Source organism: Rhinolophus ferrumequinum, chromosome 24 (assembly GCF_004115265.2).
Source record: "Rhinolophus ferrumequinum isolate MPI-CBG mRhiFer1 chromosome 24, mRhiFer1_v1.p, whole genome shotgun sequence".
Taxonomy (NCBI): Eukaryota; Metazoa; Chordata; class Mammalia; order Chiroptera; family Rhinolophidae; genus Rhinolophus; species Rhinolophus ferrumequinum.
Genome location: NC_046307.1, coordinates 14,089,520 through 14,103,022, shown reverse-complemented (window position 1 = coordinate 14,103,022; position 13,503 = coordinate 14,089,520). Strand labels below are relative to the sequence as shown.

At 41.8% G+C, this 13,503-nt stretch overlaps 1 protein-coding gene across 1 annotated transcript; it reads left to right on the top strand.

Annotated features, from left to right (window-relative positions):
• The first annotated feature begins 4,694 nt into the window (after positions 1–4,694).
• LOC117016896 (histone H3.3A-like) lies at positions 4,695–5,510 on the top strand. Its single transcript, XM_033096696.1, has one exon. It carries the CDS (start codon positions 4,788–4,790, stop codon positions 5,196–5,198), a length of 411 nt encoding a protein of 136 aa, XP_032952587.1. The 5' UTR covers positions 4,695–4,787; the 3' UTR covers positions 5,199–5,510.
• Positions 5,511–13,503: the final 7,993 nt, after the last annotated feature.

Below are 13,503 nucleotides of genomic sequence, written 5' to 3'. Positions count from 1 at the left end.
CCTGTTTTCTGATACAGATGGATGGAGTAGTGGGATACCGTGGGAAGAGGTCCAGACAGGCCTTTGATAACACCTTAAGTGATCTTAAAAGGACCCTTGTGCCCTGTGACTCTCCTTATTCTCGCGTCCTCTAATGACCAGCTACGAAGGTGAGAGCCTGGCACCCACCCAAAGAATCTTCAGAGAAAGACCTCTGAATCTTTCTCACTCTCCAGCAGCCAGCCACACCTCATGCAGAATTGTTCCACCCTTTCACCACTAAACCCCTGACTAAATCCTTCCTCTCTCCACCTTGCCTAAAGCTCTCCCTTTCTCCCGGTCTCTTCCCCTCTTTCCAAATCGTGGATCTTCCTCCTGCCCCTTATCCTTCTTTCCTCCCTTTATAAGGCAATAGCCTTGTTCTTTCCTCCTTAAATTAAAGGTCAGTATTCAATCACTGTCAACAAAGTACATTTCCACTGTATTCGTCCCCATGCAGTGAAAATTTATCAGGGTCTCTCACCCTACACGGGTAAGTAAATGTGGTAATCCAGTGAAAATATGACATCAGAGGAGTTTGAGGATAAAGTCACCATAAAAACTATCAGTTACCCACTGGGGCTTGGGTTTGGTTGTCTGCCTACTATCTTTGCCCCTCTGGGGGGAAAACTTGACGGGTGGTAACAGCTTATGAAAGATGCTTTTTGCCTCTTTAGGTCCTCAGAGGTCAGCTGGAGGATCAAATGCTTGTAAAGTGTCTGAGAAATTATAATGTGCTACATAAGCTTTAGGATTGCATGTGCACGAGTGTTATTGCTTCTTTTGTCTTGTGGGCCATTTCTGTCCCTCTTCAGTGTGACAGATGTCTGCTCTGTCTGCAAACCTAGGCTAACCTCACGCTTAGATGTCTGTACTGTCTTCTGCTGGCCTGCACATGTAAGCAATATTCCTATCCCTCTTTGTAGGTAGCTCCTGGGCACCCCAGAATCACACTGATGTTTGTTTATCCTAGAAGTTTAATACAAAGATAAGATTTTGAGGGGGACAAGAATCTTCTGAGTAGCCCTCCACATCCCACCCCTCAGGAGTGGAGAATGGGGCAGGCTCACAGAGCCATGGGGAACAGGAGGGAGGCTTGGGTCAAAGCCCTTAGCTGCAGCCAGACCTCAGGGCAGTGGTACCAGGGTCCGCAGGGATTCATGTGCTGCCCTAATATTCAAGAGGCCGTGCTCAAAGAGGCCTACACTGCCTTTCATTCCAAAAACAGGCAGAAGAGCCTGGTGGTTAAGAGTCTAATATCTGGGTCCTGGGTTTGAGCCCCAGTCTGCTACTTTCCAAATTATTTCCCCTCACTTTTCTTATTTGCCAAATGGCAGTGATAACAGTATCTGCCTCAGAGAGTTGTTGGGAGAATAAACGAGACAAGGCTTGTGAAGCACTTGACATGTAGTAAAATAATTTTATTGTTGTTTTAAGTGTTGCTCAGAAAGCTTTGTACCTCATGAGTCCTGCACCTCAAAGGCCTGGCCATGGGAATATAGACCTTGCCTCGCCCCTTCCCCCAGGAAAGAGCTCCTAGGTCTGAGTTGTGCCTGCTTACCTTAGGATCAGGCCGTTCCAGCCCAGCAGGCCTTGAGGGCTGGAGTTGAGACCAGAGGAGGCACTGAAGAGGCAAGAAGAGTTTTGTGGGAGGTGGGTATCTCTTACGTAGAAATGTCAAGAATCAGATCTGGAAGTATGGGAGGTGGCGGGGGTGGAGGGAGGAGGGAAGAAGATAGGATGTCTCTAAATTGCTAGAATCTGGATGGGGCTACAGCTCTAGGGCCCTGGCACTTCCTGCCACCCCCAGGCTTGAGGATGAGTCACTAGAGGGAGGAGTAATGGAGGTGTCATGCTCTGCCTACAGAGCATGGGGCTGTTCCCCAAAACAGGGTTGGTGGGAGGGAGAAGGAGATGCAGAGGCTCAGGGGCAGAAAGGAGCTAGGAACGAGGGGAGACAGGAAACGCTCCTAAGGCTCTGCTCACCTATTGCCAGGCCAGGGAGGCAGGCCCCACGCCCCACTGCTTGTGCCAGTTTCAGGGCCCTTCCTGGCTAAGAGTAATCAATCCACAATTACTCATTTGACTTCTGCCAGTCTGTGCTGGGTTGGTTCTATCCAGTTTTCTCCACAAGGGGGTGCTTCACATCCTTTTGGTCACCCACAATGGGGGAGGGGACAAGGGACCACTAGTCCCTTTTCTACCTGGCCAACTCTTAAAGTCTCCTCCCCTTTAAAAACCTTTCCCTTTGTCCCTGAGCAACTTTTCCATGACTCTATTGCAGTACTTTTTTCCTTTTTCCCCAGGAATGCCTGCTCCTTTTAGTCTGCCAGCTTCTCACAGTCAGGGATTTCTTTATGTCCTTAGAGCCCAGCCAAAGGTTAGGCATAAATGTATGGATGTGGCCTTGGTCCTCAAATACTGTTTCCTTTTCTTCTCTTCTTCTCTAGTTACCACTGTTCCCTGACTCCTTTTTACACTTTTCATGTCGTGAGCATCTACTATGTGCCAGATGTCTTCACATGATGATTTACTTAATTCTCAATGATGACCTAATACACATTTTACAGACGAGAAAAATGAGCTCAGTGAGGTGAAGAAACTTGTCCCAGATCACAGTCAGCAGGTGCTAGAAGTGAGATTTGCCAGCTATGCCCTCAGAGTTTGTTTTAAGAATCATTTTATTTATTTTTTTTAAATACAATAATCAGACTTCTTAGTTGTAACACTTAGATACAGAATTTTTAGTTAATTTTTGAGTTGCCCATTGCTTTTCTTCATACATATATGTATGTGTATATATATTATCTTTATTGAAATATAATTTATACACTATACAATTCAATGGTTTTTTTGTATATTACAGAGTATGCAACCACCACCACAATCAACCCTAGAACATTTTCATCATGCAGAAGAAAACTCCATACCCATTTGAGTTATTTTCCATTTCCCCCTCAGCCCTAGGCAACCACTAATCTATTTTGTGTTTATATAGATTTGCCTATTCTGGACATTTTGTATAAATGGAATCACACGTTCCGTGGTCTTGTAACTGGCTTCTTTCACTTTGCATAATGTCCTCAAGGTTCATTTGTGTTGCAGCATTTATCAGTACTTCATTTCTTTTCATTGCCAAATAATATTCCATTAATATTAATGAAATGGAATAATAATATTCCATTGTATGGATACAGTACAGACATGCCATACAATACAGTGTTGTATTTATCCATTTATCAATTGAAGTGAGTTTGGATTGCTTCCACTTTAAGGCTGTTATAAATGTTACTATGAACATTCATGTACAAATTTTTGTGTGAACACCTGTTTTTAATTCCCTTGGGTATATAACTAGGAGTGGAATTGCTGGACCATATGGTAACTCTATGTTCAACCTTTGAGGAAATGCCAGACTGTTTTCCAAAGCAGCTGCACCATTTTACAGTTCTACCAGCAGTATATGAGGGTTCCTATTTCTCCATGTTCTGTCCAACACCTGTTATTATCTATCTTTTTTATTATAGCTTTCCTAGTGGTATGAAGTAGTATCTCATTGTGGTTTTCTTTTTCATTTCTCTGGTGACGAATGATTTTGAACATCTTTCTATGTGCTTATTGTCTATTTGCATATATTCCTTAATGACATATCTATTCAGGTCCTTTGCCCATTTTTAAATTGGGTTATTCATTTTTTTATTATTGGGTTGCAAGTGTTCTTTAAATAGCCTAAATTCAAGTCCCTTATCAGATATATAACTTGTAAATATTCTCTCCCATTCTGTGGGTTGTCTTTTCACTTTCTTGATGGTATCCTTTGAAGTACAAACATTTTTAATTTTGATGAAGTTCAACTTAGCTTCTTTCCTGTAGCTTGTGCTTTTGTTGTCATATATAAGAAGACTTTACCTAACTTCAAATCATGAAGATTTACTCTTATATTTTCTTCTGAGAGCTTTTTAGTTTTAGCTCTTACACTGAAGTGTGTGATTCATTTTGAGTTAATGTTTATGTGTGGTATGAAGAAGGGGTCCAAGTTCGTTCTTTTGCATGTGGATATCCTGTTTTCCCAGCACTATTTGTTGAAAAGACTATTTCTTTCACCATTGAATTATCTTGACAACTTTGTTGAAACTCAACTGACTATAGTAAATGTAGGGTTTACTCTGGAGTCTCAAGTCTATTCTGTTGATTTTCGTATCTATCCTTATGCCAACAGCACACTGTCTTGTTTATTATAGATTTGTATTAAGTTTTGAAATCAGAAAGGGTGAGTACTCCAAATTTGCTCTTCTTTTTTAAGATTGTTGTGCTATTCTGGGTCCTTTGCATTTCCATATGATTTTTTTTGGATCCAATTGTCAATTTCTGCAAAGAAGCCAGCTGGAAGTTTGATAGGGACTGTAATGAATCCGCAGATTCATTTCGAGGAGAGAGCACTTGCTTGTAACCAGGACATCACACCATTTATCAACCGCAACGCAAAAGGAGACAGGAGGAGCATATTAGTGAGTGAATGAATAGGAGAGAGAGAGAGAGAGAGAGAGAGAGAGAGAGAGAGAGGAGAATAAAGGAAGAGAAGTGGTCATCCATATGGAAAGAGCAGCAATGAATCCAGATATGGGGAAGTCCCAGGCCAATCAAGAGGCAGAATCCTGGGTGTTCGCAGCTGCCGCCGCGCCGCCGTCGCTCTCTAACGCCAGCGCCGCCTCTAGCTCGCCGAGCTCCAGCCGAAGGAGAAGGGGGGTAAGTAAGGAGGTCTCTATACCATGGCTCGTACAAAGCAGACTGCCCGCAAATCTACCGGTGGTAAAGCACCCAGGAAGCAACTGGCTACAAAAGCCGCTCGCAAGAGTGCGCCCTCTACTGGAGGGGTGAAGAAACCTCATCGTTACAGGCCTGGTACCGTGGCACTCCGTGAAATTAGACGTTATCAGAAGTCCACTGAACTTCTGATTCGCAAACTTCCCTTCCGGCGTCTGGTGCGAGAAATTGCTCAGGACTTCAAAACAGATCTGCGCTTTCAGAGTGCAGCTATTGGTGCTTTGCAGGAGGCAAGTGAGGCCTATCTGGTTGGCCTTTTTGAAGATACCAACCTGTGTGCTATCCATGTCAAACGTGTAACAATTATGCCAAAAGACATCCAGCTAGCACGCCGCATACGTGGAGAACGTGCTTAAGAATCCACTATGATGGGAAACATTTCATTCTTTAAAAAACAAAAAAAAAATTTCTCTTCTTCCTGTTATTGGTAGTTCTGAATGTTAGTTTTTTTTTTTTCCATGGGGTCAAAAGGTACCTAAGTATATGATTGCAAGTGGAAAAATAGGGGACAGAAATCAGGTATTGGCAGTTTTTCCATTTTCATTTGTGTGTGAATTTTTAATATAAATGCGGGGACAAAGCATTAATGCAAGTCAAAAGTTTCAGTGAACAAAACAAGTTTCAGCAGTTCAACTTTATAACAATTATAAATAAACCTGTTAAATTTTTCTGGACAATGCCAGCATTTGGATTTTTTTAAAACAAGTAAATTTCTTATTGATGGCAACTAAATGGTGTTTGTAGCATTTTTATCATACAGTAGATTCCATCCATTCACTATACTTTTCTAACTGAGTTGTCCTACATGCAAGTACATGTTTTTAATGTTGTCTGTCTTCTGTGCTGTTCCTGTAAGTTTGCTATTAAAATACATTAAACTTAAAAAAAAAAAAAAAAAAAAAAAAAAAAGAGGCAGAATCCTGGGAACACTAAATTCTTCCTTATCAGGTACATGTTCCGTTAACCCAATTTCAGTCCATATGTCGGTAAGTGGTATGGCTTCTTCCTTCCCAAGATCATTTCTTCCTTGTCTCTAGGTTCGTTTCCAAATACCTGGAGGTTATGAGAATGCCTTATATACTTTGATTTATGGGATTTAATGAAAACTCCCAGTTGAAAGGCCCCACATCTTGTCAATGGAAAGAAATGAATCTCATTCCCTCCCACTATTCTGCAGTAGGAAGTTACAGCCCCTTCTTGATGAGTAGCAGGGAAGTTGCCCTGGAGCCTGTTCTGGGCAGGGTGTATATGGGTCTCCAAGTGTGCTCTGGGGTGTGCAGGGTGGGAAATGGGGTGCTACTCTTTTACAGCCTCATGCTCTGGTGAACTCAGTTGAGCCCAAAGTGTCTTGCTACAATCTGTACCTACTGTACCTCACCCAGACCATCTTTCTTGCTAAGAGATGGTGGGGGAGTGAAGATATGGGAGATGGGAGTATAGGCTGGAGGAGAAATGAGCTTAACTCCCTCCTACTGAATGGGAAAGGGATGATTGAAATTGCTCATTTAGCAAACGATTTAACCTGCTGTAGAAAATCCTATTAAATGACAATTCTTATCTCATTCCCAGGCTCCTGGGAAGCAGCTCTGGGCTTTCTGAAGACCAGGACACAGTCTGTTCTGAATCTGGTCAAACAATAATCACCAATAGAAAGCCACAAGCCATAGGCAGGGAAACTTCACCAGGTTTCCTTACCTCTTCCCACCCTTTCACCCTAGTCCCTCAGATCATCCATCAATTATCTGGTTAGTTGAGCCTTTTCTCTGCCATTGTAATATAAATAGCAAGCATTTTATGGGTCCCCATTAAGCAATGTGATCAGCATCAATTACCTAATGAGACTCTGGAAAGTCGTGATTTAAAATCCTGTCCTTAATTGTGACTCTGCTTTGTCTAGAGCCAATGTGATAATTGCAGAGACACCCAAACTAATGGCACTCCAGGTGTGGGGCCTCTGCTCCCAGCCTGGGTTTGACCCTGGGGAAAATTCATCCTCTGCCCAGCGGACTGATCTCTGTACTTTGTTCTGAAAGGGAGAGTTTTATATGTTCTACTAGGCCTCAGCGGGTCGTGGGTAGGTCTGCCCAGTTCTGCCCTGTAGCCTCAGGACCTCTGGGCGTGGAAGAAAGAGGCTGAGACTAGAAGTAAGTACAGGGACATGGGACTATTAGCTCCACAGGTGAGGGAGTTTTGTCTGTTTTGTTCTCTGCTATCTCCATAGAGCCTTAAACTATCTGGGACATAAATACTTGATGACTGAAGGAATGGAATCCTGGGATGGTACCTTCAACCAGCAAGCTCTTCTCTTTGCAAGTTTAGGACTAGTTCCCTGGAAGATAAGGAAGGATTTTTGTGTTTAGTGATGATCTTTTTAGCCTGAAGTTTTAGTAGTTGCCCCATTTGGCCTGGTGGCCTCAGACACAAGTATTCGATGTTGACAATCTGGAGGGTTTCCTCTTTCTCTCTAAACACCCCTCCCCTCCAACCTCTACCGCCAAACAGCCTGGTTAAGGATTATATCCTGGCTTGTTCCCAGAGCAACACAGGTGGTTCCTGTTCTTCCTCCCCCTTGGATAAGAAGAAACTTGAAGGCACTTGCCAAATTTATTTGTCAATTTTCTGTCATTCGTCATTTATTCTCAGCGGTATTTCACTTATTTGATCACACTCTTCCCTTGGAAACACTTTCTTAATTTGGCTCCCTGGGCACTACGACTCTCATGGGTTTCCTCCTGCTTTCCTGACAGCTTTGCCTTATCTTCATGCCCTCTACATGTTTAAGGCCCCAAGTATCCATCTTTTACTCACATTAATTTCTAAGCGAGCTTCTCCAGCATCAGCTTTAAATGCTTTCTATACTGATGACTCCTAATTTATCTCTCTAGTTGGGAACTCGCTTCTGAGCTTCAGACTCAGATATCATTTTATTTTATTCCTCAAATTGTTCCAATTTTGGTTACTGGGAGCTCTTTCAGTTGGCTCCTATGTCCCTTTGATATACCACCATCATTGTTTTTTATTTGGGCTCTTACTTTCTTTCTGTCACTGTAAGATGCTCCAGGCTCGCGTTATATATTCCAGGCCCCAACCCTAGAATCAGCCATTTCTCAAAGGAGCTCTGGTTTCTTTCATTACAAAGAAGTTTCACTACCTGAAATTATATTATTTCTCTGTATTCTATCTGTATCTCCCGCTAGAATATTAGGTCCTTAAATGGGACCTTTTTTGTTTGTTCATGCTATTATAATATATATATCTTATGTTATATATTATAAGTCATATATAATAATGCTTATTATATATATACTCTCTCCATTACTTAGAATAGTATTTGGTACACAGGAGGATATCAATACAAGTTTAGTGAGTGAATGAATAAATGAATAAAGCTGAGTATTATGCCTTTTATATTCATGCAATTCCTCGTAGTGTTTTGACACTCATAAGAATTTAATCAAAGGACAGATGTATAGAAGGATAGATTATTGGATGTATGAATGAATCGAGAAATGGATGGAAGTTGTGGTTACCACTGTGTACTCCAGTTATTCATGACAGAAACTGGGTGGTAGGCCTCTTTCTTGATTCCTTTCACACTTGCTTGTCCCACATTCAATCAACCGCTAAGGTCTGCCAATTTTACATCTCAAATATTTCTTAAATCCATTTCCTGTTATTCATTTCAGCTGCTATTGCCCTAGTGCAGGCTCTCTTTATCTCTTGCCTGGGCGAGCGACAACTTCCTTACTCATCTCTCTGCCTTCACCCCCACCACCATCCACATTCCTGCCAGAGGGCTCATTCTAAAATACAACTATGCTTGTGCGTCTCCTCTGCTTAAACCCTTATTGTGAAGTCTAAACTCCTTAACACAATATAAAGTGCCTATGATGAGGACCTGGACCTTGGCTATCTCTCCAGCCTCTCTTCTGTCATTCTCTACCCTGCATTGATTTGTATGTCTCAGAAATACCAAACTGCTTGCAGTCCCCACCAGGGCTCGTGCTACTTCCCTGCTGTTCTTTGCTCACACTAGTTCCCCTGCCTGGAATGCCCTTTCCTCACGTCCATAGCTCAGAATTCTTACCTGTTTCAAGTTGTTCAAAGCAGGTAACTTTGAAGTTGTTATGTTTATAGTGGGGCCAGGACTAGGGTGTACAGTTTAAGGGAAGCTGTGTAAGTAAGAGTGAATACATCCTTAAATTTTGTGCCCTAGGTACCTCACGTGACACATCCTAATCCTAATCCAGTCTCTTCTCCTAGATTGGGAGCTTCCTGAAGGCAAGAAATTTCTCTTTTATTCCTATAATCCCTAGCACAGTGACTGGTGCCTAGCTGGTGGCTCATTAAATGTGGGAGGGAGGCGGGAGGGAAGGGAGGATGGATTAGACTCACTGGGCCTTCAAATCCAGACTCTATCTCTTACTAGCTATGGGAATCTGAACACGTTCTTCTTTGTTCTTCAGTTTCCTCATCTGTGGAAAAGAAACTTTATCTCCATTATAGGTTTGTTTTTCCATTTTAAGGAAAATTTTTCCTTTCATTAAAAACTTAAAATTTATTGACCTAAAATTCTTTATAGTATTCCGTCATGACTAAATTGTCTATTATATTTGCAGGTATGTCCCTTTTAAATTTTTTGGTATTGTTTATTTATGCCTTCTCTTTTTCTTGATTGAGCTTATCAAAAAGTTTTCTAGATCCTCTATGGTATCTCTATTTTCTAATTCATTAATTTTTGCCTTTGTCTTATGATGTCTTTGTTTTATTCTCTTTTGGATTAGTCTGTTCATTTTTAACTTCTTGAGTTGGATGATTTTTTTCAGCTTTTGCTTTTCTTATGTAAACATTTAAATCCGTACATTTCTCTAAGTACCACTTTGCTTTCCACAGCTAACTTTCATTTTTAAATGTTTCATTTTTTATTTCTTTTTCATCCCATGAGTCTATAAGTATTTCCAAATGCATGAGGCCCTTGTTATCTTGCTGTTAAGTTCTATTTTAATTAGAGAAAGTGGTCTATTGCTTTTTTTAAAATGTCTGATGAGATATGCTCTTTGGTCTAGTATGTGACCCATTTTTTAGATGTTTCATGGGTGCTGGACAGTATAACTGTTGGCTACCTCATAGGGTTATTGTGAAAACAAATATTAGATAACAGCATAAAGCACTTAAAACAGTGCTTGGCACTTAGTAAGATCTGTAGAAGTAGTGGCTTTCATTGTTGTTTTGTTATTGTTGGTGGATGGCAGTCTCAGTTGTTGCTCTGTGTGTCACCAGGTATCCTGGGAATTAAGGAAATTGAGCCCTCTCCTGCAAGCCGGTGCTCTATAGTTCAGTGTCTACACTGACCACAGAATCAATTAATCTTTGACACACAGAGAAAGCACCGCTCAGCTCATCATAGTAGAAACAGTTCAGAGTCTGAGTCAGCCTGACCTGTGTTGGAGCCCTAGTATGGCCCCTCACTAGCTTCCTCCAAACTTCACTTTTTTAATTTGGATATGGTCTTGGACTTGGGTTGTTGGGAAGATTAATGTCAAAGCCTTCAGAATAGGCTGGACACAATGTAGACCTTCGATTGCATTGGTTTATTTTCCTTTTCTTTCACTGAGCCTGCAGGGACAGAGAGGAAGGGAAGTTAGAACTGTAATGTTGCAGCCGTTTTCACTCTGCTGTCCTGGACTTCTCTCCTTAGAAAGCAAGCCTTCTTTTCATTCCAGCAAAGTTGTACTTCTCTGATGCTTCTCCCCAGGGAGCAGCTTGAAATCAGCCATAACTGAGGGAGAGGGGAGAGGGAAGGGAAGCGCCTGTTGACACATGCAAATCAGTACCCAGCCTCCTGCCAAATGAGTGTGATACCTGTTCGGACAGAATTTTCCTTTTACCTCTTATCTGGAGCAGTCCCATTCATTTTTCAGGCCACCAGTTACTGTATTCCATGGATGACAGCTCTTCAGTCCCTCAGTAAGAACATCCTCCCTGGTGGCCACAGAAACTTGGGATTTGCCTCTGCTTATTTCTGGGGTCCCCAGGTTGGCTGAATATCTCAGGGACACTGACTTCGACCTCTCCTACTTTCTCACCTCTAAGCCTAGGTCCCATTGTGCAAAGTGGGTTGGCTGGTTTTCCTATCTTTGAATCCAAGGAAGAGGAGGCATGAAACACACAGAGGGCAGAGCTAAAGGGGCAGAATAAGGGAAGCTCTGGACAGGGGTGTTTTAAAAGCACCCTCAGACAAAGATAGTCACTCCATTCTCTCTACTACCACTAGTTCCTTTGCCTCCTGGTTTTCGCCTTCTCCCCTCTAATTCCCACACACAGATCAGACAAGCTTCGTTTTCTCTGCTCCTGCCTCCAGGCTGCTAGAGAGAACCACAGTACCATGCTGACAGGCTCCAATGTCTGATTTCCAGTCATGATCAAGCCTTCAATGCCCCTTGGTAATCTTTATAATCATCCCCAGTCCTTGATCTTTTTCATTCTCCTGTTATGGGCATTTGGCTTGTTTCCAGTTTTAGCTATTATGAATAAATAGCTGTGGATAGTCTCATACACATCTTTTCGTGGACATGTTTTTCTTTTCTTTCTTCCTTCCTTCCTTCCTTCCTCCTTCCTTCCTTCCTTCCTTCCTTCCTTCCTTCCTTCCTTCCTTCCTTCCTTCCTTTCTTTCTTTCTTTCTTTCTCTTTCTTTTTTTTTTTGAATAAATACATAGAAGTGGAATTGTAGGTTATAGTGTACCTGTAGGTGTATATTTAACTTTATAACAAAGTGACAACTATTTTCCAAAATGTTGTCCTAGTGGGGCCTTTATTAAAAAAGAAAAATTCCTGAGTTCTGTGTCAGGCTTACTGAATCAAATCAGAATATTCCAGGAATAAAGGCCAAAAAGCTGTATTTTTAGAAAGTTCCCCATGTAATTTTAATGCAGCTAGTTCATTAATTGGCATTAGAAAACCACTGGACAACACTTAAAATCTTTACTTTTTTGTTTTCCATTCTCTCCTCAGTAAATGTAATTCTGGCTTCTGGGCCCACCATGTATCATGGGTGCAAATAACGAAATAGTTGACTAACAGTGATTCAAGCAATAAGACATTTCTTTATCTCATATAACAAGAAATCCAGAGGTAAGTAGCTTCAGGTTTTGTTAATTTAGACACTCAGTAATGTCATCAAGGATCCAGGCTTTTCTCATTTGCCATCCTCAGGGTATTTGTTTTATTCTTGGGCTTGTCTACGATCATAGTCTAAGATGCTACCACAGCTCTAAACAGCCTGAGCTCAGATGACAATTTCCAAGGCAGGAAAGGAAGGGCTTGAAGATATTCATTGTATTGAGGAGAAAAGTCTTTTCCAGAAGCTTCCACACTTTCTCCCAAGTCCCATTGTCCAGAACTAGGTCACTTGTTTACCCTTAGGTTTAAGGGATGGGGGAGGGTATTGAGAAACTATTTGGCTATTTTTGAGCCCCTGTAATGGGAGGTAGTCCTTAATAGTAAGGAAGAAGGGTGGGAAATGCCTTTTTGGTAAGTAATCAAACAGTGTCTTCCACAAGACCTCACTAAAACTGTTCTTAGGAGGTTATCTTATTTGCTAGATCCAATGCCTTCTCCCTGTTTTCCTTGCACTTGACCTCTCTGTGATGTTTTACATTGCTGGCTGTCTCTTTCTTGAAACTCTTGTTTTCTGCTACTTGTCTACTTCTTTGATCACTTCTCCTTGGGCTGTACTCCACTACATTTCTCTTCTTTATAGGTTGGTGTTACCCTAGGTTTTTAACCAGACCCTGTCTGGGCACCTCTGAGTATCTAAACCAAGCAATCTACCCTAACCATGTGACCAAGACCTAATGAGAGCTGTCTGTCAAGAGTTGGCCTACTCCTTGAAACTTTCTTTGGCCATGGTCTTCCTTTCTTCTCTACAGTCTTGATTCTCCCTCTGCCATATCTCTGTCTCTTCTTTCCTTTACAGAGCTATTGTTCTTGATAAGGCCCTTAGTAGCTTTTTCTTAAGGACAGAATTTAAAAACAAAGTTATTTATAATCTCCCATAGGGTAGGTGCTGCAACTGAAGGGCCTTTGTTTTCCCACACTCCTTGGAATTTTGGAATAGAAGCTGAATTGCTTCACAAAATAAAGGGATGAAGATTTGGAGTACCAGAGTTTAAAAGATCAAGAAGACAGAGACTAGAGTCCATTGATAGCTGGGTGGTAGAAGAGTGGAGAAGGACCTACTACTTATAACTACATAAGAGAATTTGAATAGACATGTCTAGAGCTGACTTTTCAAGTGAAACAATGTGTGTTGTGACCCCTCCCCGTGATGGCACACATTTTTATTGAAAACTTCTGAAGCCACCTGTATGGGGTGTGACTCAATTTCAAACAATGCCAGTGAGGGGGCCACAGGCTTATGAGGCTGGCAGTCTGGACAGCCCCCCATCTGGGTCACACCCAGACTATCAAAGCCTCTCTGATCTCTCAGCCTCTGGCCTCAAGCCACTTCCAGCCCATCTTCCACGAAGCTGCCTGGGTGATCTTTTTAAGACACAAACACAGGTCATTTCCCTGCTTAAATCATTTAATGGCTCCCCAGTTAGTGTTTCTCAAACCTGGGGTTCATGGATCACTGGGACATATTCTCAGGGGTCTTCACTT